This window comes from Talpa occidentalis, unplaced genomic scaffold (genome assembly GCF_014898055.3).
Source record: "Talpa occidentalis isolate TD23 unplaced genomic scaffold, MPIMG_talOcc4v2.1 talOcc4.16, whole genome shotgun sequence".
NCBI lineage: Eukaryota > Metazoa > Chordata > Mammalia > Eulipotyphla > Talpidae > Talpa > Talpa occidentalis.
Window position 1 is genome coordinate 417,109 of NW_023601653.1, and position 23,489 is coordinate 440,597.

Genomic DNA, 23,489 nt, shown 5'->3' on the forward strand with positions numbered 1-23,489 from the left:
GTCCCCGGCCTCAGAGCTGCGTCCCCGCCGTTGGGCGTCGGCGGGGTCAGGCCCTCCCGCCCCTCGCATCCCTCACGCCTCTCGCGCCCCTCACGCCTCTCGCGCCCTCGCGTCTCTCGCGCCCCTCGCGCCCCTCGCATCCCTCACGCCTCTCGCGCCCCTCACGCCCTCGCGCCCCTCACACCCTCGCGCCCCTCACGCCTCTCGCGCCCTCGCGCCCCTCGCGCCCCTCACGCCTCTCGCGCCCCTCGCCGCCCTCACGCCCCTCACGCCTCTCGCGCCCTCGCGCCCCTCGCGCCCCTCACGCCTCTCGCGCCCCTCGCGCCCTCGCGCCCCTCACGCCTCTCGCGCCCCTCGCCGCCCTCACGCCCCTCACGCCTCTCGCCGCCCTCACGCCTCTCGCGCCCCTCGCCGCCCTCACGCCCCTCGCGCCCTCGCGCCCCTCGCGCCCCTCACGCCTCTCGCGCCCCTCACGCCCTCGCGCCCCTCACGCCTCTCGCCGCCCTCACGCCCCTCACGCCTCTCGTGCCCCTCGCGCCCTCGCGCCCCTCACGCCTCTCGCGCCCCTCGCCGCCCTCACGCCCCTCACGCCTCTCGCGCCCCTCACGCCCTCGCGCCCCTCACGCCTCTCGCGCCCCTCTCCGCCCTCACGCCCCTCACGCCTCTCGCGCCCCTCACGCCTCTCGCGCCCCTCTCCGCCCTCACGCCCCTCACGCCTCTCGCGCCCCTCGCGCCCCTCACGCCTCTCGCGCCCCTCACGCCCTCGCGCCCCTCACGCCTCTCGCGCCCTCGCGCCCCTCAAGCCTCTCGCGCCCCTCGCCGCCCTCACGCCCCTCACGCCTCTCGCGCCCTCGCGCCCCTCGCGCCCCTCACGCCTCTCGCGCCCCTCGCCGCCCTCACGCCCCTCATGCCCCTCGCGCCCCTCGCGCCCCTCACGCCTCTCGCCGCCCTCACGCCTCTCGCGCCCCTCGCCGCCCTCACGCCCCTCACGCCTCTCGCGCCCTCGCGCCCCTCGCGCCCCTCACGCCTCTCGCGCCCCTCACGCCCTCGCGCCCCTCACGCCTCTCGCCGCCCTCACGCCCCTCACGCCTCTCGTGCCCCTCGCGCCCTCGCGCCCCTCACGCCTCTCGCGCCCCTCGCCGCCCTCGCGCCCCTCACGCCCTCGCGCCCCTCACGCCTCTCGCGCCCCTCTCCGCCCTCACGCCCCTCACGCCTCTCGCGCCCCTCACGCCTCTCGCGCCCCTCTCCGCCCTCACGCCCCTCACGCCTCTCGCGCCCCTCGCGCCCCTCACGCCTCTCGCGCCCCTCACGCCCTCGCGCCCCTCACGCCTCTCGCGCCCTCGCGCCCCTCAAGCCTCTCGCGCCCCTCGCCGCCCTCACGCCCCTCACGCCTCTCGCGCCCTCGCGCCCCTCGCGCCCCTCGCGCCCCTCACGCCTCTCGCGCCCCTCACGCCTCTCGCGCCCTCGCGTCTCTCGCGCCCCTCGCGCCCCTCGCATCCCTCACGCCTCTCGCGCCCCTCACGCCCTCGCGCCCCTCACACCCTCGCGCCCTCACGCCTCTCGCGCCCTCGCGCCCCTCGCGCCCCTCACGCCTCTCGCGCCCCTCGCCGCCCTCACGCCCCTCACGCCTCTCGCGCCCTCGCGCCCCTCGCGCCCCTCACGCCTCTCGCGCCCCTCGCCGCCCTCACGCCCCTCAAGCCTCTCGCGCCCTCGCGCCCCTCGCGCCTCTCGCGCCCCTCGCCGCCCTCACGCCCCTCACGCCTCTCGCGCCCTCGCGCCCCTCGCGCCCCTCACGCCTCTCGCCGCCCTCACGCCTCTCGTGCCCCTCGCGCCCTCGCGCCCCTCACGCCTCTCGCGCCCCTCGCCGCCCTCACGCCCCTCACGCCTCTCGCGCCCTCGCGCCCTCGCACCCCTCACGCCCCTCGCGCCCCTCACGCCTCTCGCGCCCCTCACGCCTCTTGCGCCCTCGCGCCCCTCACGCCTCTCGCGCCCCTCACGCCTCTTGCGCCCCTCGCGCCGCTGCTCAGGCTGCCCGGGCCCCCGCCCGCCGCGCGGCCCCCCGCCCGCCCCTCTTCCCCCGGGCCGCGGGCGCACAGGGGCCCCGAAGGCCCGCCCGTCCGCCCACGCTGGTCCGGGGCGGGGCCCGCGGGCGCCCACGCTGGCTCTCCCGCCCGCCGGTGCCCGGCCGCCTTCCCCGCCGGGAGGGCGCCCCGGCCCCGGCCCCTTCCGGGTGCGCCCCGCACGCCCCGCCCGCCCCGCCCCGCCCCGCCCCGCCCCGCCCCGCCCCGCCCGGCCGCCCGGCCGCCCGCCCCGCCCCCGGCGTCATGGCGGCGGCGGGCGGGGCGCGCCTCACGCAGGCGCCGGGCGGAGCGCTCGCCGCATTGTTTGCTTCGCTGGGACGAGCCGCGCGCGAGCCGGCCGGGCCCCCGCACCCGCGCCCCCCGCCGGCCCGCGCCCGCGCCGCCCGCGCCGCCGCCCGCCCCCCGGGCCCGGGCCGTTGGCGGAGCCGCCCGGGCGCCCTCCGCGCCGCCTCGGCCGCCGCCCCCGCCCGCCGCCCGGCCCGGCCGCGGCCCCGGAGGTGAGTGGGGGGGTCGGGGCCGGCGCCTCGCGGCCTCGCTCCGCGGCGCCGGCGCCATGTTGGCGGCGCATTGTCCGCGGCGGGGCGGGCCGGGCCGGGGGCGGCCGGGCCGGGCCGGGGGCCGGGGGCCGGGGGCCGGGGGCCGGGGGCCGGGCCGGGCCGGGCCGGGCCGGGCCGGGGCGGGCGGGCGGCGGGCGGGCGGGGCGGCGCGGAGACGGAAGCGGGAGGCCGGGGGGCGGGCGGGCGCGCCGACGGGGCGGGCGGCGGGCGGCGCGGAGGCCGGATGGGGCGGCCGGGCGCGGGGGGGCGGGCGGGCCCGGGCGGCTCTCGGGCGTCCCCCCGGCCGGGCGGGCGGCCTGACCGCGGAGCGGCCGCTGCCCCGGCGCGCCGGTTGCGTAACGCGCCGCCCGCCGCCGCCGCCGCGACGGGCGCTCCCCGCGAGCAGCCGCCGCGCGCCCCCCGCGAGGCCGGCCGGCTGGAGCGGCGCCGCGCGGACACACCCCCGCGCGCCCCCGGCGGCCGGCCCCGTCGCCCCGCAGCCCCAGCCGGCGGGGGGCGCCGCCCGGCCCCGCTGGCTGTCCGGGGGCCTCGACGGGGTCGCCTCTGGGGAAGCCGCTCGTGGGTCCCCTCCCCGGGCTGCTGGCTCCTGGACAGCCCGGGCCGCAGCGGGGCCGGGGAGCAGGGGCGCCCCGAGGCCGCAAGCTCTGCCCCGGGCCTCTGCTCGCGGGGAGGTTGCTGGGCGCGAGCGGCCCGGGGCAGGCGTGGGAGACGCCTTGGGCCGCCCCGTGGGGCCTGCTCTGCAGGAGTCCCTGGCTCTGGCAGCTGCGCCCCAGCAGCAGGTGACGGGGCTGGGCCGGCCAGCGCTGGCCGGGCTGTCCACGGGCCTTCCTGTCAGCGCGTGGCCTGAACACGGGTGACGGTTTCACCAAAAAAAGGAAGCCTGTGACCCAGAGGGCCAGCCTAGGAAGCCCGTTCAGGCTCTGCTGGGTCTTCTTTCTGCACCAAAGGGCGCCTCTGCTCATGGCTCTCCCCGGAGGTCAGCACCGAGGCAGCAGGGCTGGGGCCAGGCTCCCAGGATTGCCGGTGGCCTGCCAGCGCGGGGCCCAGAAGGGGCTGTCGGCCGGCAGAGGCAAACCAGCCTCTTCAGAGTCATCCTTGCTGTCAACGAAACGTGGTTGTTGGGACGTGTGGTCTGAGTCCTCTGGGGTCTTTAGGGTGCCTTGTTAGGGTGAGCCCTGATTTGCGGGGGTTCAGAGTTGGGAGTGTTCACCCGGGGCACTGGGAAGACAGGCCCCGTAATGTCAGGTGGGGTATGTCCAGAGCACAAGCTCTTCTCAGTCTTTAGCCGCTAGCCCCGTCTCCAGGCACCCCAACATGGGGCTCTGTAGTAGTGGGGGTGGTGGGCCTTTCTGACTGGGCACCCCTTGAGCCAGGGTGAGCCCTGGACACACTGCTGGGGTCTGGGGCACTGGAGGAGAGGGGTGTGGTCAGCGCCGTGCTCTCAGCAAGCCCTGAGATGTGGCCCTGAAGGGCAGGTGGGCTGGCCTCAGGGTTTCTGTGGGGGTCAGGGGTGAGGCCCCACGGCAGTGGTCTTGCACCCCTTTGGGGCCTGGCGGGGCTGGTGGCCCTGGGCCGCCACAGGTGTGGCTGTGGTGGCGTGGCCGGGAGCTGCAGGGTTGGGGGCACTGGGCTCCAGGGGCAGCGAGGGGAAACAGAAGAGGAGAGTGGGGAGCAGGCGAGCCCTGTGGCCTCAGCTCTGCCCGCTGGCGGCCTCCTGCCTGCTGGGGAGGTTGCAGCTCCCCGTGGTGGTCGAATGGCGGTGGGGGTTGGAGGGGCCAGTCCTACCTCAGTGCTGGGATTCCCCCGGGGGGCGTGCTCGGGGGCCGGTGGAGGTGGTGGAGGGAGGCCCGCTGGGACTCGCGGAGTGCCGCCTTGGGGTAGCCTTGGGGTAGGTGCGGGCGCCCGGTCCCCTGCACGGAGCTAACGCCGCCTCTGCTCTGGTCAGGTCGCCGTTGCCAAATGAGGAGGAAAGGCCGCTGCCACCGAGGCGCCGCAGCGAGGCACCCTTCCTCCCCGCGCAGCTCCCGCCACTCCCCCACTCGGGAGACCCTGACCTACGCGCAGGCGCAGAGGATGGTGGAGATCGAGATCGAGGGGCGCCTGCACCGGATCAGCATCTTCGACCCGCTGGAGATCATCTTGGAGGACGACCTCACGGCCCAGGAGATGAGCGAGTGCAACAGCAACAAGGAGAACAGCGAGCGGCCCCCCGCCTGCCTGCGGACTAAGCGGCACCGCAGTAGCCGCGCCAGGAAGAAGGGTGAGGCCCCGGCCGGCACCCCCGGCACCCCCGCTGCCACTGCCAGCGCGCTGCCCGAGCCCAAGGTGCGCCTGGTGGAGTACAGCCCCCCGTCGGCCCCGCGCCGGCCCCCCGTGTACTACAAGTTCGTGGAGAAGTCGGCGGAGGAGCTGGACCACGAGGTGGAGTACGACATGGACGAGGAGGACTATGCCTGGCTGGAGCTCGTCAACGAGCGGCGCCGCGGCGACTGCGTCTCGGCCGTGTCGCAGGGCGTCTTCGAGTTCCTCATGGACCGCTTCGAGAAGGAGTCGCACTGCGAGACCCAGAAGCAGGGGGAGCCGCAGTCTCTCATCGACGAGGACGCGGTGTGCTGCGTCTGCATGGACGGCGAGTGCCAGAACAGCAACGCCATCCTCTTCTGCGACCTGTGCAACCTGGCCGTGCACCAGGAGTGCTACGGGGTGCCCTACATCCCCGAGGGCCAGTGGCTGTGCCGCCACTGCCTGCAGGCCCGCGCCCGCCCCGCCGACTGCGTGCTGTGCCCCAACCGCGGCGGTGCCTTCAAGAAGACGGATGACGACCGGTGGGGCCACGTGGTGTGCGCCCTGTGGATCCCCGAGGTGGGCTTCGCCAACACCGTGTTCATCGAGCCCATCGACGGCGTGAGGAACATCCCGCCCGCCCGCTGGAGGCTGACCTGCTACCTCTGCAAGCAGAAGGGCGTGGGCGCCTGCATCCAGTGCCACAAGGCCAACTGCTACACCGCCTTCCACGTGACCTGCGCCCAGCGCGCCGGCCTCTACATGAAGATGGAGCCCGTCAAGGAGCTGGCGGGCGGCAGCGCCACCTTCTCCGTCAGGAAGACCGCCTACTGTGACGCCCACACGCCCCCGGGCTGCACCCGCCGGCCGCTGAACATTTACGGGGACGCGGAGACGCGCAACGGCGTGTGCCGCAAGGAGAGCGCGGTGAAGGCTGTCCGGGCCACGTCCAAGGTCCGCAAGAAGGCCAAGAAGGCCAAGAAGGCGCCGGCCGAGCCCTGCGCGGCGCTGCCGCCCCTGTGTGCGCCCTACATCCCCCCGCAGAGGTAAGCGCCACGGAGCGGGGTCGGCGCCCTCGACAAGCCCCACCCTGTGTGGGAGTGCGGAGGCCGCCGGAGGCGCGGCCTGGACGGACCCCTCGGTGCCGCTCCCTGGGGAGCCCTGGGCTGGCGGGGTCGGCCCCGTGGCGCACCAGCTGTTCCCGCCACCTCTCGCTTGGGGGAGACACTGTTTCTCCCCGTGGCTCCCGCTGAAGTGGAAGCTCGCCGGAGTGTTAGATTTCTTGGGACGTGCGCGGCGTGGCTGAGCCCGTGTGCAGGCCGCCTGCTCCCGCCCGGCTGCTCCGCAGAGCTGTGCCCGGGGCTGGATCCCTGGCCGGCCCGACCCCCCCACCCCCGCACCCCCTCCTGCCCCGGCTGCCGTCTCTGGGTCCCAGTGTGCTCTTCTTCTCCCGTCTGGCGAGGTGAGCGGCTTCGTGGGCCGCCCTAGGCATGCGTGGTGCCATGAGCCTGGGGCGCGTCCCCCCACTCTGAGCTCAGGGGCAGGAGGGGCCTCGCTGCTGTGCAGGGCAGATGCGAGCCTGCAGCTGGACGTCCTGGGGGCAGGTGTGGCTCCCAGTGCGGCTGTGCGACTTGCGGATGCGGTGGGGCGGGAGCGCCGGTCGGGGTGTTGAATGTGCACCCGCGTGTGCGTTTGTCTTGGGGTGTCGGGGCATTCCCGCCCCTGGAGTCGCCATGTACCCCTCTGTCCAGCAGGCGCCCAGCTTCCTTCTGTTCTAGGTGACCAGATCTGGGCACAAGACCGCCCCGGGCTGGGGGCCCTTGCTGGGGGCGCTCGGGGGTGCTGAAGGGTGGCAGGGTGCAGGTTGCAAGCAGAGGGCGCAGGTTGCACCTGCAGACCTTGGGGCAGGCACCCCCGACCCCCCTTTCCCGGGTGGGAGCCCCCTCCGCCGGAGCGTGGTCTCGCACGGCCTCCTCCACCCCCACTGTCGGCAGTTCCCGACGCTCCCGTCGCGGTCAGGGTGGGAGGGGGTGTGCGGGGCAGCCCTTGGGCTGGGGTGAAGGTCCGTTTTCTTCCAGGAAGGGGCTGCTGACTTGGGGTGCAGGAGGCACTGTGGCGTGAAGCTGGGCACCCCTTACCTTTCGTGCGGCAGGGACACTCAGCAGCGGGCCCAGTAGGTGCGGCTGGGGGCCGGGGGGGGGGGCGCGGCCTCCCTTCTTCCTTGCGGGGAACTGCAGGCCCTCGGCGAGCTGCTGCCCCAGGGCCCTGCGGGCGTGTCCGTTGCCGCCGTCCCTCCCTTGCTGGGGAAAGTGGAGGTTTCATCCGGTCAGCGCGTCTGAACCGGGCAGGGGGAGCTCCCGCCGGCCCGGCCCGGCCGTCCTGCGCCGTCAGCGCGCCGCCTTTCCTCGGGCGGCCCTTCTGCCCCTGCTCCCCGCCGCCGCCCTGGCGGCCGCCTCTGGCCGCGCTTTGGGTGCTGCAGCTTCCCTCGGGAGAAGGCCGGTCCCGAGGGGCCAAGGGCGGCCCTGACCTGGGCCCTGGCCGGCGGCCTCGGCCCCCGAGTGCCGTGGCGCGGCAGCAGCGGACAGCGAGGCCGCCTTCCCGCGTGAGCGAGGCCGCGGCGGGCGGAGCGAGTGCGGCTGCTGGCGGGTCTCGCGCCGTGGGCCTGGCTCCTCTCGTGTGTTTGGCTGCGACGCTGCTGCGGCGTGGCGGTCAGCGCGGCCAGGGCGTCTCTCCCCGGCCGGACGGCCCCGGCAAGGTGAGTGCGTGTCTGGGCCGAGCCCGCGGCCGCCCCTCCCGAGCTCAGCGGTGCTGTGGGGGCCCCGCGTCCTGACCCCGGCAGCGTCCGCCTTCCCAGGCTTCCCCTCCGACGAGGGAGGGGCTGGCTCCGGAGCCGTCCTCCTGGCCTGGGCTCTGCCCGCGGGTGCGCGGGGCCCGTGGTGGGGCGCTGTGCGGGGAGAGTCTGGCCGTGCCCCCCGTGCCCGTGGGGTTAAAATCAGAGCTCCGGGTGCTACCATGTCAAGCTCCGGCCGCTGCCAGGTGGAGCTGCCCTTTCGCCTCCCATCATCCCTGGGCCGGGCAGCGTGCGGGTGTGGCGCCCGCGGGCAGCTGGCCACCCTGCCCGATGCGCGTGCCTGCTTAAGACGCGCGCGCGCTGAGGCGGACGCCGGTGTGTGTTGGCCACTCGGTCCTGGAACGTTCCGTCACTCCTGCTGGAGCCCCGGCCCTGACGTCCCCGCCGGCCCCGCTGCCTTGTGCAGGCGTCCGCCGCTTCCTCTCGCACGGGGTGTGGCCTGGGGCCTCGTCCACCTGTTCGTGGGCACTGGGGGTCCCGCTTGTCTCTGGGCGCAGATCCGCGGCCTCCCTCTCCCTGGCCTCGGTCTTCGGGTGCGGGCCGTGGTGGGCTGCTTTGCTCTGCTCCCCAGGCTGCGCGTCCGTCCCTTTTCTTGCCAGCTGTCCTGGGGGCGTCCGGGGCCTCTTCCCCAGCAGTCTCAGCCGGGCCCGTGTCCCCCCGCACTGCCTGGCGCCAGCCTCCCTTTGGTCAGCCCTCACCCAGGGCGGCTCGCTGGCATCTTCGAGGAACCCAGTTTTGGCCTCCTTGAGGCTCTGTTGTGGGCTTTTTCCTTGTCCCCCCGTGGGCGCCGCTCAGGCTGTGGGCACAGTCGCTCTGCAGACAGAGGTTGGGTGGGCCACCGGGTCGCCTCTTCGGCCCTTAGTTCGCGTCCTTCTGACCGCTGGCCCGTTGGGCTCAGCTTGCTGGCATCGCTGCTTTTTGGAAATGGCTTTCCGAGGGAGGCAGGAGCAGGGTCCCTCCCCGCTTCTGATTGAAGTCCAGCGTTTCCCCCGAGGCCAGATAGCAGGGAGAGCGTCGGCAGGGGCGGGGTGGTCGTCATGGCCGACACTCCGGCACCAGCCTGCGTCCCCAAGTGCGAGATGAGGCCTCACCGTGGCGGTTCTGGTCTGGGCTTGGTCTCCTTGGTGCTGGCGTCCACTGTGGGTGGCAGCTCCTCGCTGCCTCCAGCCTGGCCGTCAGCTGGCGCCGCTCCTGCTTTTCCCACCCCTTTGGGGAGACCGACCGGTGACCGGGGCTCCGCAGGGGCTGGCTGTGGGCAGTGCCCGGATGGGTCAGCACCCTCGGCCGCCTCCTGGTGCTCTTCCCCGGTCTTGGCTTGGGGCCGGGCCTCCGCCGGGCCTGGAGCTGACCTGGTGTTCTGTGTTTCAGACTGAACAGGATCGCCAACCAGGTGGCCATCCAGCGGAAGAAGCAGTTCGTGGAGCGAGCGCACAGCTACTGGCTGCTGAAGAGGCTGTCACGCAACGGGGCTCCCCTGCTGCGGCGCCTGCAGTCCAGCCTGCAGTCCCAGCGGCACACGCAGCAGGTGGGTGGGCGGGCGCGGAGTGCCTGGAGGGAGGGGCAGATCCGAGCTGCTCTCCAGTCTAGCTTTGGGCCTGGTTTATAAGTGGTTCTGGAAGCTTGGGTTTGGTCCTGGTTTTATTTGATGCCCCCGAAGTGACTTGGAGGCCCACATGCTCCTGGCATGTCGCCTGCGCCTGCCCAGAGGGCGTCTGGGGTTTTGGCTCCACCTGTGCGCCTGTGGGGTGGTGTCAGACTGGATCTGAGGCCCTTTGGGCTGCCCGCACCGCCCCTGCGGCCTCCTGCAGAATGGCCATGGTCCCCTCCCTGGGTTGGGTCTGGCAGGGGCCCACACTCTGCCGGGTGGGCCACTCCCCACGCCAGTCAGGCTGCCCTCTCCCCGTTCGGCCTCTGGTCTCTCTGCCGCGGGACGCTGCGCACCTGCTGTGCCTGGCCTGGCCACGTAAGGGCTCGTCAGGGCCGGGTCAGCCCAGGAGGTGGCCCAGATGCCTTGCGCCTGCTGGCAGCGCTGAGGGCAGCACAGGGAATGGCTGGGTTGGGCCCTCAGTGCTCCCAGGGTGCAGGAGCAGGTCCTCACGGCTGTGGAAGGTCCACTGGGGCCACTGGCCTGGCCCCAAAGGGCTGCCGGGATGTCTTCTGAGGCATGGGCGAGGAGGTCTGGTTTCCTGAGCCCCCCTGCTGCCGCCTGTGCCGGGTCTAGGCTGGGAACAGCACCCCCAGCAGGCCGGCGTGGGCACACGTGACACTGCCCGGTGTCCAGAGGGTGTGGGCACACGCTGAGTGGCTGCCAGGGACCCGGGGCCAGGAGACCAGTGGACTTGGACTAGGGTCAGGCAGAGCCGAGGCAACATGGTTGCAAGCCTCCGGCGGGTCTGGCTGGGGGCAGAGGGTGTCCCACTGCCGCGTGGGTGCCAGCGGTGTCAGGGCAGGGCTGCAGGGCGGTGCTGGGCCTCTTGCAAAGTGTCTCGCTTCTCCCTCACGGCTCCCTGCTGCCCGCTCCCCATTGGCTCCAGCCGTCCCCAGCGCTTGGCTTCCCACGCAGCTTCGGCGCCAGTCTGCCCTTTGAAGCGGGGGCCCTGGGTGGGCCTTGCAGGTCGTGCCCGCAGCTGCGAGAGTGTAGCGGTGATCAGGGCTGCCCGCACTTGGGATCTCTGTCCCTGCCTGGGGTGCAGTAGTGCCCGCCCCTGGGGTTGGGACCTGGGGGCTTCCTGCCCTCTGGCCCCGTGAAGGCCTGGGCTCCTCCGGGTCTCGGTGCCTTCTGACGCCGCCCTCTGTCCTCAGCGGGAGAATGACGAGGAGATCCAGGCAGCCAAGGAGAAGCTGAAGTTCTGGCAGCGGCTGCGCCACGATCTGGAGCGCGCCCGCCTGCTGACTGAGCTGCTGCGCAAGCGCGAGAAGCTCAAGCGGGAGCAGGTGAGCGCCCCGCCCCCCAGCAGTGCAGGCCAGCCCCCCCACAGTGCGGCCACATGCAGCGAGTCGAGCGCCCAGGGCCCGGGTGGGAGTGGGTGGTGCGGGCACTGAGCTGACCCCTGCTGCCCACAGGTAAAGGTGGAGCAGCTGGCCCTGGAGCTGCGGCTGACCCCGCTCACAGCCCTGCTGCGCTCGGTGCTGGAGCAGCTGCAGGAGAAGGACCCTGCCCGCATCTTCGCCCAGCCCGTGAGCCTGAAGGAGGTGGGTGCCCCCACTTCCCTGGTGGGGGCGGAGGGTGGCTGCCCGCCGCCTGGGTGTGGAGGCTGGTCGCCAGGTCCCACGAGGGGGCCGGGTGGGGTTGCAGTCGCTGGAGCCCCGAGTGCTGGTGCTGTCAGCGGGGTGTGGGGACGAGGGTCTTTCCCCGTTGGTAAACGACTGTTTCTCTCCCCGTAACCAGGTGCCAGATTATCTGGATCACATCAAACGCCCCATGGACTTTGCCACGATGAGGAAGCGGCTGGAAGCCCAAGGGTATAAAAACCTCACTGAGTTTGAGGAGGATTTTGATCTCATTGTAGATAACTGCATGAAGTACAACGCCAAGGACACGGTGTTCTATAGGGCCGCGGTGAGGCTGCGCGACCAGGGCGGTGTCGTCCTGAGGCAGGCCCGGCGCCAGGCGGACAGCATTGGCTTCGAGGAGGCCACGGGGATGCACCTGCCTGAGCGGCCAGCCGCGGCCCCTCGGCGGCCTTTCTGCTGGGAGGACGGTAAGCACCGGACGGGGCGCCCGCACTCGCCTGCCTTGCCCGGGGCCGCGAGCACAGCAGCCTTGAGGCCGACCCAGATGGGCTCCCCTCATCTGGGTCCAACTTCAGTGCAGGCGGGAGGGGCTGGGCCGTTGGGCGGGGCCCAGCCTGCCGTAGGGTCGCTGGCGCGGGTCACTCCCTGGACGGTCTCCAGGCCAGTTGCGTAGCTGCTGTGAGCTGCTGTGCACGCTTCTGGGTTGCCGGCCGTGGGCCCAGGGTGGGGGAGCTTGGCTCTGACCTACCCTGGGGTGCCCAGCGAGGCGCTGCCAGCTGAGAGCCGGCCGCGGGCTTGCACCGCTGGTGCTGGCGCCTCAGCTTGTCGTCCTCAGCCTGTCCCGGCCGCACTCCCGAGAGCACCGCGCCTGGTCTCTCCCGGGGGGGTTAAGGGCGAGGGGCTCTAAATCTCATTGTCGGCGAGGCAGCTGCCGGCCAGCGATGGGGGTCGTGTGGCGGGGGCTCCTGCTGAGGGCACGTGGCAGGTGGTGGGGTGGGTGCCTGTCAGCTCGCAGCTCAGACTGCTCGGACTCGGTGCTTCCTTCTGCGCCCACTTAACGCCAGTTGTGTCAGGGTTGCCCCGAAACCCAGTTTCCGGCCGCCTCTCACTGAGGCCGCTCGGCCTGACCCATCCCTGCTCACTAGCTGGGGTTGAGGCAGTGGGGTTTCGGCGCCGCGTGTCCCTGACCTTCAGGGGGTGCTCCGGCCTTGTAGCCCAGTGGCAGTGAATCGCGGTGGCCTGGATCTGGGGTGTGATAGGTTAGTGGGCACCCGGCCCCCGTTAGAGCCAGCTGGGCGCAGCCCCATTAGTGCGAGCCTGTCAGCCCAGCTGCGGTGCTGGGTGGTGGAGCTGGCTCCTCTGTGGGGTGTCCTGGCCATACTGTCGCAAGGTCTGCTCGGGCCAGACACCTCGGCCACGTGTACTAGCCAGCCACGGCAGTTCATGCTCCCTCAGGAGCACCTGAGTCCCTGGCGGTCCGGAGGGTGGGTCGTGGGTCCCCCGGGGCTGCCGGCGTGGACCGGGATGGACCGGAGCTGGGATGAGGAACGCGGTTTCCCCGGGGGCGAGGCTGATGGGTGTCCTTTGCTTCAGTGGACAGGTTGCTGGACCCGGCCAACCGGGCACACATGGTGCTGCAGGAGCAGCTGAGAGAGCTGCTGGACAAGCTGGACCTCACTTGCGCCATGAAGTCCAGCGGCTCCCGGAGCAAACGTGCCAAGTTGCTGAAGAAAGAGATCGCGCTGTTGCGGAGCAAGCTGAGCCAGCAGCACAGCCAGCCCCCGCCGGCGGAATCAGGTACTGGAGGCTTCGAAGAGGAAGGCGCTCGGCCGGGGCAGGAGCCAGGGGAGGAAGGTAAGCACTGGGGGGCAGTGGGCAAGGCCAGGGCTCCAGGGGGTTCAGGGGCTCAGCCCAAGGGAAGGCGCAAGCCCCGGGGCTGCGTCTCGGCGTCCACAGCTGGGGTATGAGCTCGGCAGGTGACTCGGCTGCCTGAACAGCCGCTCAGGAGGGAGGCTAGGACCGGGGCCGCCTCCCGGACGGTTGAGTGGGGCTGCGCCGTCTTGGGGCGCTGGTCCTCACCGTATCTTCCCAGGGTGCTGGCCGTGCACCCGACTCAGCTGTGCTGGCCTCGCAGCGGGAGGTGTGCCTGGGCTGCCCACGAGCCCATTGAGGTGCGGCACCCGGCGGGTGCAAACCCCTGCTGCTCCGTGATGGTAGGGCCTGCTCCTTTCTGGGCACGGGATGGAGCTGGTAGGGAGGAGGGGACCTGCCAGCGCTGCGGTGGGGGCGCCATCAGGGCTGTTCCCCGAGTGGCCAGAGAGAGCAGAGACCTCCCAGGGCCATGGCCATCAGGGTCTGCTTCTCCAGGAGCTGCGGCCTGCTGCGTGCTCTGCGCGGGCGCCCCATCGAGCCCTCATGCCCCGCCCCTCTGGGCCAGCTTGGCGCTGCTCCAGCGGCTGCCGTACCCCCCCCCCCCCCCCCCCGCCCTTTAGAGCCTTGCTCCGCGCTCACGGCCGCGACGCCCTCGTCGTCTGTCGCCTGCTGCGTGTTCTGGCTCCTCCCTGGGGTCCCACAGTGGGAGACACCGGGTGCTTCCCACCAGCACCCCTTTTCCCGACCTCTGTGGCCCGTGTGGGGTTTGTCCTGGGAGCGCTGTGTCCGGGGCCCTGCTGTCCCGGGGCCCACGGGGCTGCCCTGCCAGCGGTCCGCTCCCTTCCCTTGGGGGACGCTGCTTTGAGGGTATGATTGGACCCGAAGAGGGTGACTTGGGGACAGGGCCTGCGAGCGAGTCACCGCCATCGGAGCCCGCCCGGAAGGCTTGCTGCCCCGGCCGCCCCTCCTCCCTACAGGCAGGCTCCTCGGCCCCCTTTATGCGCCACCGCACTCACTGAAGAGTGGGTGCCCAGGGCACCCGCTTCCGGGGCGGGGCGGGCTGGGGGCAGCCTGCTGGGTCCAGGGTGTGAGGGTCCAGGCAGGGCCGCTGGGCAGAGGCGCCCCACGTGGCGTGCATGCGGGCCCGGCTCTGGGCGTGCGCCCGGGGCAGAGGCGGCGTCTGCAGCAGGACCGTCAGCCCTGCGAGGGCGTCTGGTCCCCCGTGTGGCAGTTTGACACCAGGTGGCTCCCTCTGGGCGAGCTTGGGCAGGGAGTCGGGGCGCCATGGGTGTCCTGGGGGCCAGAGTCGAGGAGGTGTGAGGTGCGGCGGCCGGTCCTCTTCCCTGCAAGGTCCGAGCTGGGGCCAGAGTGGCCGCGGGCTGCCAGCGCTTGGGGCCGGCATCTGTGTTGCCAGGGAGGGTGGGCACATGTGCACCGGCAGGCGCCCCGGTGTCAGGGTCAGGAGCGGCGCTCTCGCTGGCCTGGGGCTACACCGCTCAGCCCGCGGGTATGCTCGGCAGTGGGCAAGAGCTGTGGAGTTGGCTGTCAGGCCTGGGCGTCGGCGGGCCGCAGCTGGGGGCCTGCTTTGTGCAAGGCCTCGCCGGAGCCCGTGGGGCACGGGACGGGGTGGCGCTCAGGCCTCCCCCGCTAAGCGGTGGTGTTGCTGAGTAGGCCTGTAAGACGCGGAGCTGGGTAGAGGCACCGCCCGGAGGGGGGCAGCAGGCAAGGCGTCCTGTGTGGTGTGCGTGGTGTGTGGGGGGTGGCGTGTATGGGGTGGGGTGTTGGGGGTATGTGGGGGTGTATGTGTGTGGTGTGGCGTGTGAGAGGTGGGCTGTGGGGGATGTGTGGGGTGTATGTGGGATGTGTGGGGGTATGTGGCAGGTGTGGGGGTATGTGTGTGGTGGGGCGTGTGGAGTGTGGTGTGTGGGCATGCATGTGTGCGGGGTGTGGTGTGTATGGAGTGTGGGTGGGGTGTGGTGTGTGGGTGTGGTGTGGGGGGTGTGTATGGGGTATGGTATGGGGTGGGGTGTGAGGGGGGTGTGGGGTGCGTATATTTGGGGGGAGTGTGGGGGGCGTGGGGAGGTGGGGTGTGTGTGGTATGTGGGGGTGTGGTATGTGAGGGGTGGGGTGGGGTGGGGTGGGGTGTGAGGGGTGGGGTGGGTGTATGGGGTATGTGGTGTGTGGGATGTTTGTGTGGTGTGTGTGGGGTGTGTGTGTATGTGTGGTGGGGGTGTGTGGGGTGTGGTGTGGGGGGTGTGTGTGGCATGTGGGGTATGTGTGTGGTGTGGGGGTGTGGTATGTGGGGAGTGTGTTGGGTGTGAGGTATAGTGTGGAGTGTGTGTGGTGTATGGTGTATGTGTGGGGTGGTGTGAGGTGTGTGTGGTGTGTGTGGTATGTATGTGTGGTGTGTGTTTGGGGTTTTGTGTGTGTGGGGTGTGTGGTGTGTGTGATGGGTGTGGCGTGTGTGGTGTTTGTGTGGTGTGCCTGTGGTGTGTGGGGTGGGTGTGTGTGGTGCGTGTGTGTGGTGTTTGTATGTATGGGGTGTGGGGGGTGGGGTGGGGTGTGCGGTGTGTGTGGCATGTGTGGTTTCTGTGGCGTGTGTGGTGTGTGTGTGGGGTGCGTATGTGTGGCGTGCGTGTGTGGGATATGTGTGTGTGGGGTGTGGTGTTTGTGGGGTGGGTATGTGGTGGGTGTGTGGTTGGTGTGGTGTGTATGTGGCGGGTGTGTGGTGTGGTGTTGTGTGGCATGTGGGGCATGTGGCGTGCCTGTGGTGTGTGGCGTGTGTGGTGCGGTGTGTGTGTGGTGTGTGGCATGTGTATGGGGTGGGGTGTATGTGTGGGATGTTTGGTGGGTGTGGTGGGTGTGGTGTGGGGGTGCGTGGGTGTGGTGTGCATGTGTGTGGGGTATGTGTGTGTGTGGTGTGTGTGATGTGTGGGGTATGTGTGGTGTCTGGTGGGTGTGGTGTGTGTATGTTGTGTGTGTGGGGTGGGGTGTGTAGTGTGTGATGTGGGGTGGCGTGTGTGGGGGTGTGTGTGGTGTGTGTAGTGTGTGCATAGTGTGTGGTGGGTGTGGTGTGTGTGGGGTGCGTGTGGTGTGTGTGTGGGGTGGGGTGTGTGGTGGATGTGTGTGGGGTGCGTGTGGTGTGTGTATGTGTGTGTGGTGTGGGGTAGTGTATGTGTGGTATGTGTGGTGTTTTTGGTGTGGTGTGTGTTGTGTCTGGGTATGGTGTGTGTGGTGTGTGTAGTGTGGTGTGTGTGATGGGTATGGTGTGTGTGGGGGGTGTGTGTGGTGTGCAGGGAGCTTGTGTGTGGCGGGTATGGTGTATGTGGTGTGTGTGGCGTGTGGTGCGTGTGTGGTGTGTGTGTGATGTGTGTGGTGTGGTGTGTGTGGTGTGTTTGGTGTGGGGGGTGCATGTGGGGGGTGTAGTGTGGGGGGTGTATGGGGGGTGTGTGTGTGGTGTGGGGAGTATGTGTGTGGTGTGGGGTGTGTGTGGTGTGGGTGTGTGGGGTCTGTGGGGTGGGGGGGTGTGGTGTGGGGGGTGTGGTGTGTGTGGGGTGTGGTGTGTGGGGGGTGTGTGGTGTGAATGGTGTGTGGGGGGTGGGTGTGTGGGGAGTGGGGGTGTGGTGTGGGGTGTGGTGCGTGGGGTGTGTGTTGTGGGGTGGGGTGTGTGGGGTGGGGTGAGGGGTGTGTGGTGCGTGGGGTGTGTGGGGTGGGGTGCGTGTGGGGTGTGTGGGGTGGGGTGCGTGTGGGGTGTGGGGGGGTGTGGGGCGTGGGGTGGTGTGTGGGTGTGGTGTGTGTGGGGTTTGTGTGGGGTGTGTGGTGTGGTGTGGGGTGTGGTATGTGGGGTGTGGTGTGTGTGGGGTTTGTGTGGTGTGTGTGTGGGGTGTGGTGTGTGTGTGTGGTGTGGTGTGTGTGATGTGTGGGGTGTGGTGTGGTGTGGTGTGGTGTGGTGTGGTGTGGTGTGTGGTGCGTGTGGTGTGGCGCGGCGGCGCGGCCGTGGGCGGGCGGGCGGCCGGGGCCTCCGTCTTGGGCCCGGGCGGGGCGGGGCGGGGCGGGCGTTGCAGGTAAGTGGAGCCGGGCCGGGCCGGGCCGGGCCGAGGCCGCCCGCGGAGGCGGCGCCCGCCGGGCCGCGCGGAGGGCGAGGGCGAGGGCGAGGGCGAGGGCGAGGCGGAGGACAGGACGGGCGTCACGAATCACTGTATCTATAATTCTTTCAGGCGCTAGGTCTCCCCCTAGCCTTGGGCCGCCGGACGCAGCGGCTCCGCCTCCACGCCCGGAGCCCCGCCCAGAGCCTCCAACCCCGAGCCCCGTAGAGCTCCGCCCCGGGCAGGGCGGGCCCAAGCGAGTCTCGTTCGCGCCCGCGCCCGCGCCCGCGCCGCGCGGCCGCCCTCCGGGCCCCGCCCTGGCCTGCGGCGCGGCGCCGGCGGCCCCCGCGGGGGCGGAGCCAGCGAGCGACGCGGCGAGCCGCGCCCCGGCGCCCGGCGGCCCGGCGAAACGTGTAAGCCCCCCCGCGCCTGCCACGACCTCCGCCGCCCGGCCCGCCCCCGGCGCGCCCGGGACCAAAACCTTTCTGTCTGTAGTCCTCCCGAGGTTGGACGCGCTCCTGCAGCCACGGAAGCGGTCGCGCAGCGCCTGCGGAGACCCCGCGGCGGAGGAGGGCTCCCCGGGGAAGCGCCTGGACACAGGTAACCGCGCGCCGCCAACGCCGCCGCCGCCGCCGCCGCGCGCCCGCCCCGCCCTGCGCGCCCGGCCCGCCCTGCGCGCCCCGCGGTCGGTCGCGGTCGCCGGGCCCGTCCCGGGCTCGCTCTCCGCGCGCGCCGCCTCGGCGCCCGCCCGCGCCGCGTCTGCGCTCGGGCTCGGGACGGTCGGCCGGAGCCGCGGGCGGCCGGTTTGCGTCCTGACCGCCTGGCGGGGCGCCCCGGGGCGGCCGCAGCCTGGAGCCGCCTCCGCGCGCAGCCCCGGGCCCGCAGCCGGCCGGGCGGGGGGCCGTCTCCTGCCGGTGGGGGGGGCTGGGGCGCCGGCCCGTGGAGGCCGGTGCTGGGCGCGCCGGGTCTTCGGCCCACCCGCCGGGTCCCTGGGGCGCCTCCGGAGCAGGTGGGGTTTGCCCCCTGGCTGGCGCGGCTTTCGGGGTGCGCCTCCCATGCCCCTAGTAGGACACCCTGCGCCCCTCCGGCCCCCTGTCGCGTCTGTGCCAACTTGTGGGGTCGCCGGCCCGCCCGCCCGCCTCGGAGGAGCGCGTGGGGCTCAGTGTTCGGGGCCGGCGGCGGCTGCAGGGCTGCGCGCGGGTCCCCTGTTGCCCCACGTGGCCGAGCCACGGCGGCCTCGCGCCTGCGGCCTGAGCCTTGGCATCGCCCCGCGGCGCCCGCGCTCTCGGCTTTGGGGTCCCTGGAGCCCGAGGCTTCCCGCCGCGAGCCGGCACCGGCATCCCCGTGCGGCGCGCGCCCCCCCAGGGCCGTCGGTGCGGCTCGTGGGGCCTCGCGCTGGCGTCGCGCGGGTGCGCGCGGGTGCGCGGGCGTGCAGGCCCGCGCCGGGTCCGGCCGGTGCGTCTTGGCCGGTGCAGGGGGGGCCGCCGCGCCCCGCCCCACTAAATGGCTTTTTCGCTGTTTTCCAGGTTCTCATTTTAACCACTAACATGCTGGGTAGCTCCCTCTTTGGACCCTAATTGTTTTCTTTGCTCAACCTGGACCGGAGCGCGGCCGGCGGCCGTTGGGAGAGCAGACGGCCCGGCCCGGCGTCTCGTGATCTCGCGGATGACGATGGACGCGCCTTAACATCCTCTAACAAACCCGCGCGCCGCGCCGGCCCTGACGCCCCACCGCCTCGCGCCGCCCGCCCGTGGACAGAGCCGCGCCCTCCGCGGGCACCGCGCGCTCCCGGGCCCCGTGGACGGCGCGGCCGGCCCGGCCTCGCGTCCCGCTTGGCTTCCCGGCCGCCCTCCGGTGGCCGCCCTCCCGCCGCCTCTCGAGCGGGGTGTCCGGGTCCTCCCGCGGCGCCGCGCCGGCCTCCGCCCCCGCCCCTCCGCGGCCGCCGGGGCGGTGCGCCTGGCCGGGCCCTTGCTGCGCGCGTGCTCGTTGGAAGTCTGAAAAACTGCAGCGAGAAATGCAACGTCGTTGCCAGCAGTAAAAATAAAAACGTCTGAAGAAAATAACTGCACCCCACCCCACCCCAACACAGCGCTCGCGGGGCGGCCCCTGCGTCCCCCCCCGCCCCGCTCGCTCCCGCTGGGGCTGCCGTCCAGGAGCCGCTTCCGGACTCGGCGTCGGGCCCGGCCCTCGGGAGCCCCCGGCTCCGCCTTGGCCCGGCGCTCAGGCCCCACAGCCGGTCCTCACGATTCGCCGTGGCCGCTGCCCACTGCTGTCCCCCACGGCCCCGGGCCCTGCCGCGGGCCGGCGTCGTGGGGAGCCGGCCCGGCCCCGCCCCGGCCCACCCGTGGGTCCGCTCCAGCCCGGCGGGGGGGCCTGGCTCTCCCGGCCCCGCCCCTTCCGGCCCCGCCCGTTGGCGGCCTCGCCCCTCCCGGCCCGCCGGCCCGCCCCGCCCCCGCCCCGATCTTTGGCATTTGCCGGGCGCCCTCGCGGCGCCCGTGTGGTGGCGCCGCCTGCGCCCTGGCTCTGCGGGCGGCCGGGCTGGCTTTGCGTCAGCCCCTCGGGCGCCTTTCCCCGTCGTGTCCGCCTCTCGCGGGCTCGGGCGTCCGCCTGCTCCGACGTCGTTGCGGGGAGCAGGTGCCGCCGTCCGGGTCCGGATGGAGGATGGCGGGGTGCCTGGGGTCGCCCGGGGCGCTGCCCGGAGCCGGGGTGGCCAGGGACCCCTGCTCGCTCCTGGCCTCCCTGGGGAGCGCCCGGGACGCCCGGCGGGAGGCGGAGGCGGCGGGAGCTGCCGAGCTCTCGTCCCTCAGCGCCGGCGCCTCCAAGGGCCCCTGCGCGCCACCCGGCAGGGGACGCCGCCGTCCCCGGGGGGCGTCGTGGGCTTCCGGCCTGTGGCTCCTGGGTCTCCTTGTTCTCCGGGCAGGTCTGCGTGCCGTGGCTGGGCCTGGGGGCTCCGCCGCCGGGCGTGTGAAGGGGCGTCTCCCGTGTGGCCGGGGTGGGAGGGCAGTGCCGACCCCAGCCGGCCCTGCACGCGCCTCGGCGGGCTCTCGGCCGGGCCTTGGGGCCTGGACTGGCCACGCGATGTTGGCCGCCTCATCCAGACCGCCGCCTGCCCCCGGCCCTGGACTGCGGCCCCCGCGCATCTGAGCCTGGCCTGCGGCGACATCCAGGCTTCCCCGGGGACGCCCAGCTCTGGGGTCCTGCCCGGCAGGGTGGACTTGCCCTGCTCGGAGTTGAGGGATCTCTGCTCCCGGGGCCTCCTCCCACTGCGCCTCACCTGTGGGGGGGCTGGTGCCGTGCTTGGGTGGGGCCGGCTGGTGCGCTGCAGCTGCTCTCCTGGGAGCCCGGGCTGCCCGGGCTCTGCGGCCTCTGCCAGCTGCCCTCACGGCCTGTCCACGCCCTCGTGGGAAGATCCCTCCTCGTCAGCGGCCAGGCTGGCGACCCACTCGAGCAGGCGTGGGGCCTGGGCTTTTAGAAATCGGTTTCTAAGCATGGGGGATGGGATTCTTTTTTGAAGAAAATATCCGCCTGCCCCCCGCTGTGGCCCGGGGGCGGTGGTCACCCCCACTCTGCCACCGGGGTAGGGTGGAGGTGCGCTGTGTGTCTGTGGACGGCAGGCCGGGCTGCGTGGCCGGGGTCCGCCACGACCAGGCTGGAGGTGTGTGGCAGGGTTGGCGTTCGGGGCACAGGGCCGCCTGCGGGCCCTGTGCTGGGCTCCGGCGTGCGGGCCGGTCGCTTGGGCCGGGCCTGTTGTGGGGCTCCACCCGCCACCGTAGGGGGTTTCGCAGGGTGTCTCGGGCTGCGAGTCCAGGAGCCGAGAACCTGAGCGTGTCTTGTCTCGGCGGCGCCAGCCTTCCTTTGGGCTCCGGGTCGTGTCTGCGCGGGAGGGGCCGGGGAGGCGGGCCCGACGGTACTGAGCTGGGGCCGCCACCTGTGTTGCAGGGCTCGCCAATGGCTTTGGGGGTGCACGAAGTGAGCAGGAGCTGGCCCCAGGGAGGAAGGCCGCTCCCCGCCGGCGCTGTGCCTCGGAGTCTAGCCTGTCCTCCAGCAGTGGCCCGCTCTGTGACTCAAGGTGGGTGCCCTGCCCCGGGGATGGGCCGCCCCGCGCCTTCTGCCGGTGGGCCGCACCCGCTGACCCTGCTCTGCTCTCCTCCGCAGTCTCGGTGCCCCCAAGTGTGGGCGGGGCAAGCCGGCGCTGGTGCGCAGGCACACGCTGGAGGACCGCAGCCAGCTGATCTCCTGCATCGAGAGCGGGGACTACGCCCGGGCGGCCAGGATCGCGGCAGGTGGGGCACGGTGGGCAGGCAGGTGGGTGCGGCGGGCGGGCGGGTGGGCTGCGTCCCTGGCTGTGTGCGGCCCTCGGCTCTAGGGAGCTGCAGGGGGCCCTCTCACACCTTCAGCGCCTCAAGGAGGCCAAGGGCCCCCGCGCAGGGTGGCTGGCGTGAGGGGTCAGGTCAGAGCGGGGAGGCGACTGAGCAGGGAGAGACAATGCCCTGTTGTGGGGAGGGTTGGGATGGGCAGGACCCCGCGGACTGGCGGGTGGCTCCTGCGGCCAGGTGTGTCGAGGGGCAGAGCAGGGGGAGCCGGCCCAAGGGGCGTCAGCTGCAGGGGCCTTCTCCTGGGAGGTTGGCTGGGGAGCTCAGGAGGGTGAGATGTGGGGGACCTGGAGGTGAGTGGACCTTGAGTTTGGGACGGGGGTGGGGGCACGACGTGCAGAAGCTCTGGGGCGAGGCAGCTGGTTTGGCCACCTGCCCTCTTAAGCCCCCTGAGCGGTTGTTGGGGACGATGTGGGCCCGGCGGATGTGCCTCGATGTGCAGCGCGGGGCTCCTCCTGGCTGCTCACTGCTTCCCTCTCCCCCTCCCCAGAAGTCGGTCAGAACAGCATGTGGATTTCAACTGATGCCGCGGCCTCCGTCCTGGAGCCCCTGAAAGTCGTGTGGGCCAAGTGCAGTGGCTACCCCTCGTACCCAGCCCTGGTGAGCGGGGTGTCTGCGGGAGCAGCCCCTGGGCCCCGAGCCCTTAGCCCTGGACCCTGTGTCTGCGCCTGGTGCTGGGTGTGCGGGGGTGCCCATGTGGAGCGTGCACGAGGGGCGGGTGTTAGCGGCTCCTCGAGACCCACCTATGGTTGGGCCGGGCTCCAGGGGTGCGGTGAGCGGGCGCTTGTGTGTGACCGGCCTCCTGCTCCTGTAGATCATCGACCCCAAGATGCCGCGAGTGCCTGGCCACCACAATGGAGTGACCATCCCCGCCCCGCCCCTGGATGTGCTGAAGATCGGCGAGCACATGCAGACCAAGGCGGACGAGAAGCTCTTTCTGGTGCTGTTCTTCGACAACAAACGGAGCTGGTGAGCCTGGCGCCTGCATTGGCCTGGCGCTGCTGGGTGGCTGCAGGAGAGGGGTGGCTGTGGCCCTTGGTCCTGGAGGCCTGGCCCTGCTGTGGTGCCTGGCCCTGAGGCCTGGGCCCGTTCCCTGGTGCCTTCCTCCCTGCTGTGGTCCACAAGGACTCGGCCCCAGGCCCCAACTGGCCCTGGCTGGCCCCAGCTGGCTGTCCATGGTCTCTGCATTGCAGCCGGGCCTGCTGCTCAGCAAGAGCACCACCTGCAGCTCCCAGAGCACGCCAGGGCTGCCCGGCTCCCTGCCCCGGCGCCCCCTGCTTCAGCCCTGCTCCTCCAGGAGCATGCTGGCACGGCCGCGTCCTGGCCAGGGCACCCCCTCCTGTGCGGCCGTGCCCCTCAGAAGGGTCGGTGGGACCTCTGTCCCCTGCCTGGCACCTCTCCAGGAAGCGGGGGCTGCGGGCTGCCGGGAGGTGGGGGGGGAGACAGTCCCTGGATAGGGCTGCTTTCTGGTCCCCACACCCAAGGGTGCTGGCCCGTGGCCAGGCAGATGCTGTGGGGGCGGCCCTGAGCGTCAGCGCTTACCGCCCCTCCCCCTCTTTAATAGGCAGTGGCTCCCGAAGTCCAAAATGGTCCCCCTCGGCGTGGACGAGACGATAGACAAGCTGAAGATGATGGAGGGGAGGAACTCCAGCATCCGCAAGGCCGTGAGGATCGCCTTCGACCGCGCCATGAACCACCTGAGCCGCGTGCACGGGGAGCCGGCCAGCGACCTGAGCGACATCGACTGACGGCCGCGCGGGCGGGCTGTACATGCTGTATATCGCCAGACCTAACTTATTCCGGCTCGGCCTGGTCTCCCGTGTCCGTTTCGGGACGGGGGAGGTTTTATCTCCGTGTTTTCTACGAAGCCATCCCTGCCCCGCGGCCCGCGCCGCCCCCGCCGTGGTCTGTAGCTTTTTTTTTTAAAGACTTTTGAATGTTTAATAATTTTGTAAATCATCCTCTTTACACAGAGTACCTCTTATTTAATAAGATGGGGTGTACATTTACAACGACAAATGTGTATTTTAAGAAAGAAAATGACATTATTTTGAATGGTACTTTGTGGAAAGAGGCGGAGAGGAGACGCGATCTCTGCGGTCACCTGCGAGTCACCAAAAACACTCCCGCGGGCGGGCCCGGCCCGGCCCCGC

At 71.8% G+C, this 23,489-nt stretch overlaps 1 protein-coding gene across 4 annotated transcripts; it reads left to right on the plus strand.

Moving 5' to 3' along the window:
- The first annotated feature begins 2,550 nt into the window (after positions 1-2,550).
- Positions 2,551-23,489, plus strand: BRD1 (bromodomain containing 1). Of its 4 annotated transcripts, none has more exons than XM_037513367.2 (13): positions 2,551-2,578; positions 4,584-5,967; positions 9,141-9,297; positions 10,575-10,706; positions 10,836-10,964; positions 11,161-11,473; positions 12,600-12,860; positions 17,096-17,563; positions 20,903-21,032; positions 21,119-21,246; positions 21,827-21,936; positions 22,151-22,305; positions 22,901-23,489. In XM_037513367.2, the coding sequence occupies exons 2-13, from the start codon at positions 4,598-4,600 to the stop codon at positions 23,082-23,084; spliced, it is 3,537 nt and encodes a 1,178-aa protein (XP_037369264.1). In that variant the 5' UTR covers positions 2,551-2,578; positions 4,584-4,597; the 3' UTR covers positions 23,085-23,489. The 4 variants fall into 4 exon arrangements, with proteins under 4 accessions (XP_037369264.1, XP_037369263.1, XP_037369265.1 ...); XM_037513366.2 differs by lacking the exon at positions 2,551-2,578 and adding an exon at positions 3,441-3,614; XM_037513368.2 differs by lacking the exon at positions 2,551-2,578 and adding an exon at positions 3,442-3,614 and having other exon boundaries at positions 17,459-17,563.

Excerpts from the sequence above, each read along its gene's own strand:
- BRD1 (XM_037513366.2), top strand. Across the intron at positions 10,707-10,835 it reads AGAAGCTCAAGCGGGAGCAG|GTAAAGGTGGAGCAGCTGGC; the intron begins GTGAGCGCCCCG and ends TGCTGCCCACAG. Across the intron at positions 21,937-22,150 it reads ACCCCTCGTACCCAGCCCTG|ATCATCGACCCCAAGATGCC; the intron begins GTGAGCGGGGTG and ends CTGCTCCTGTAG.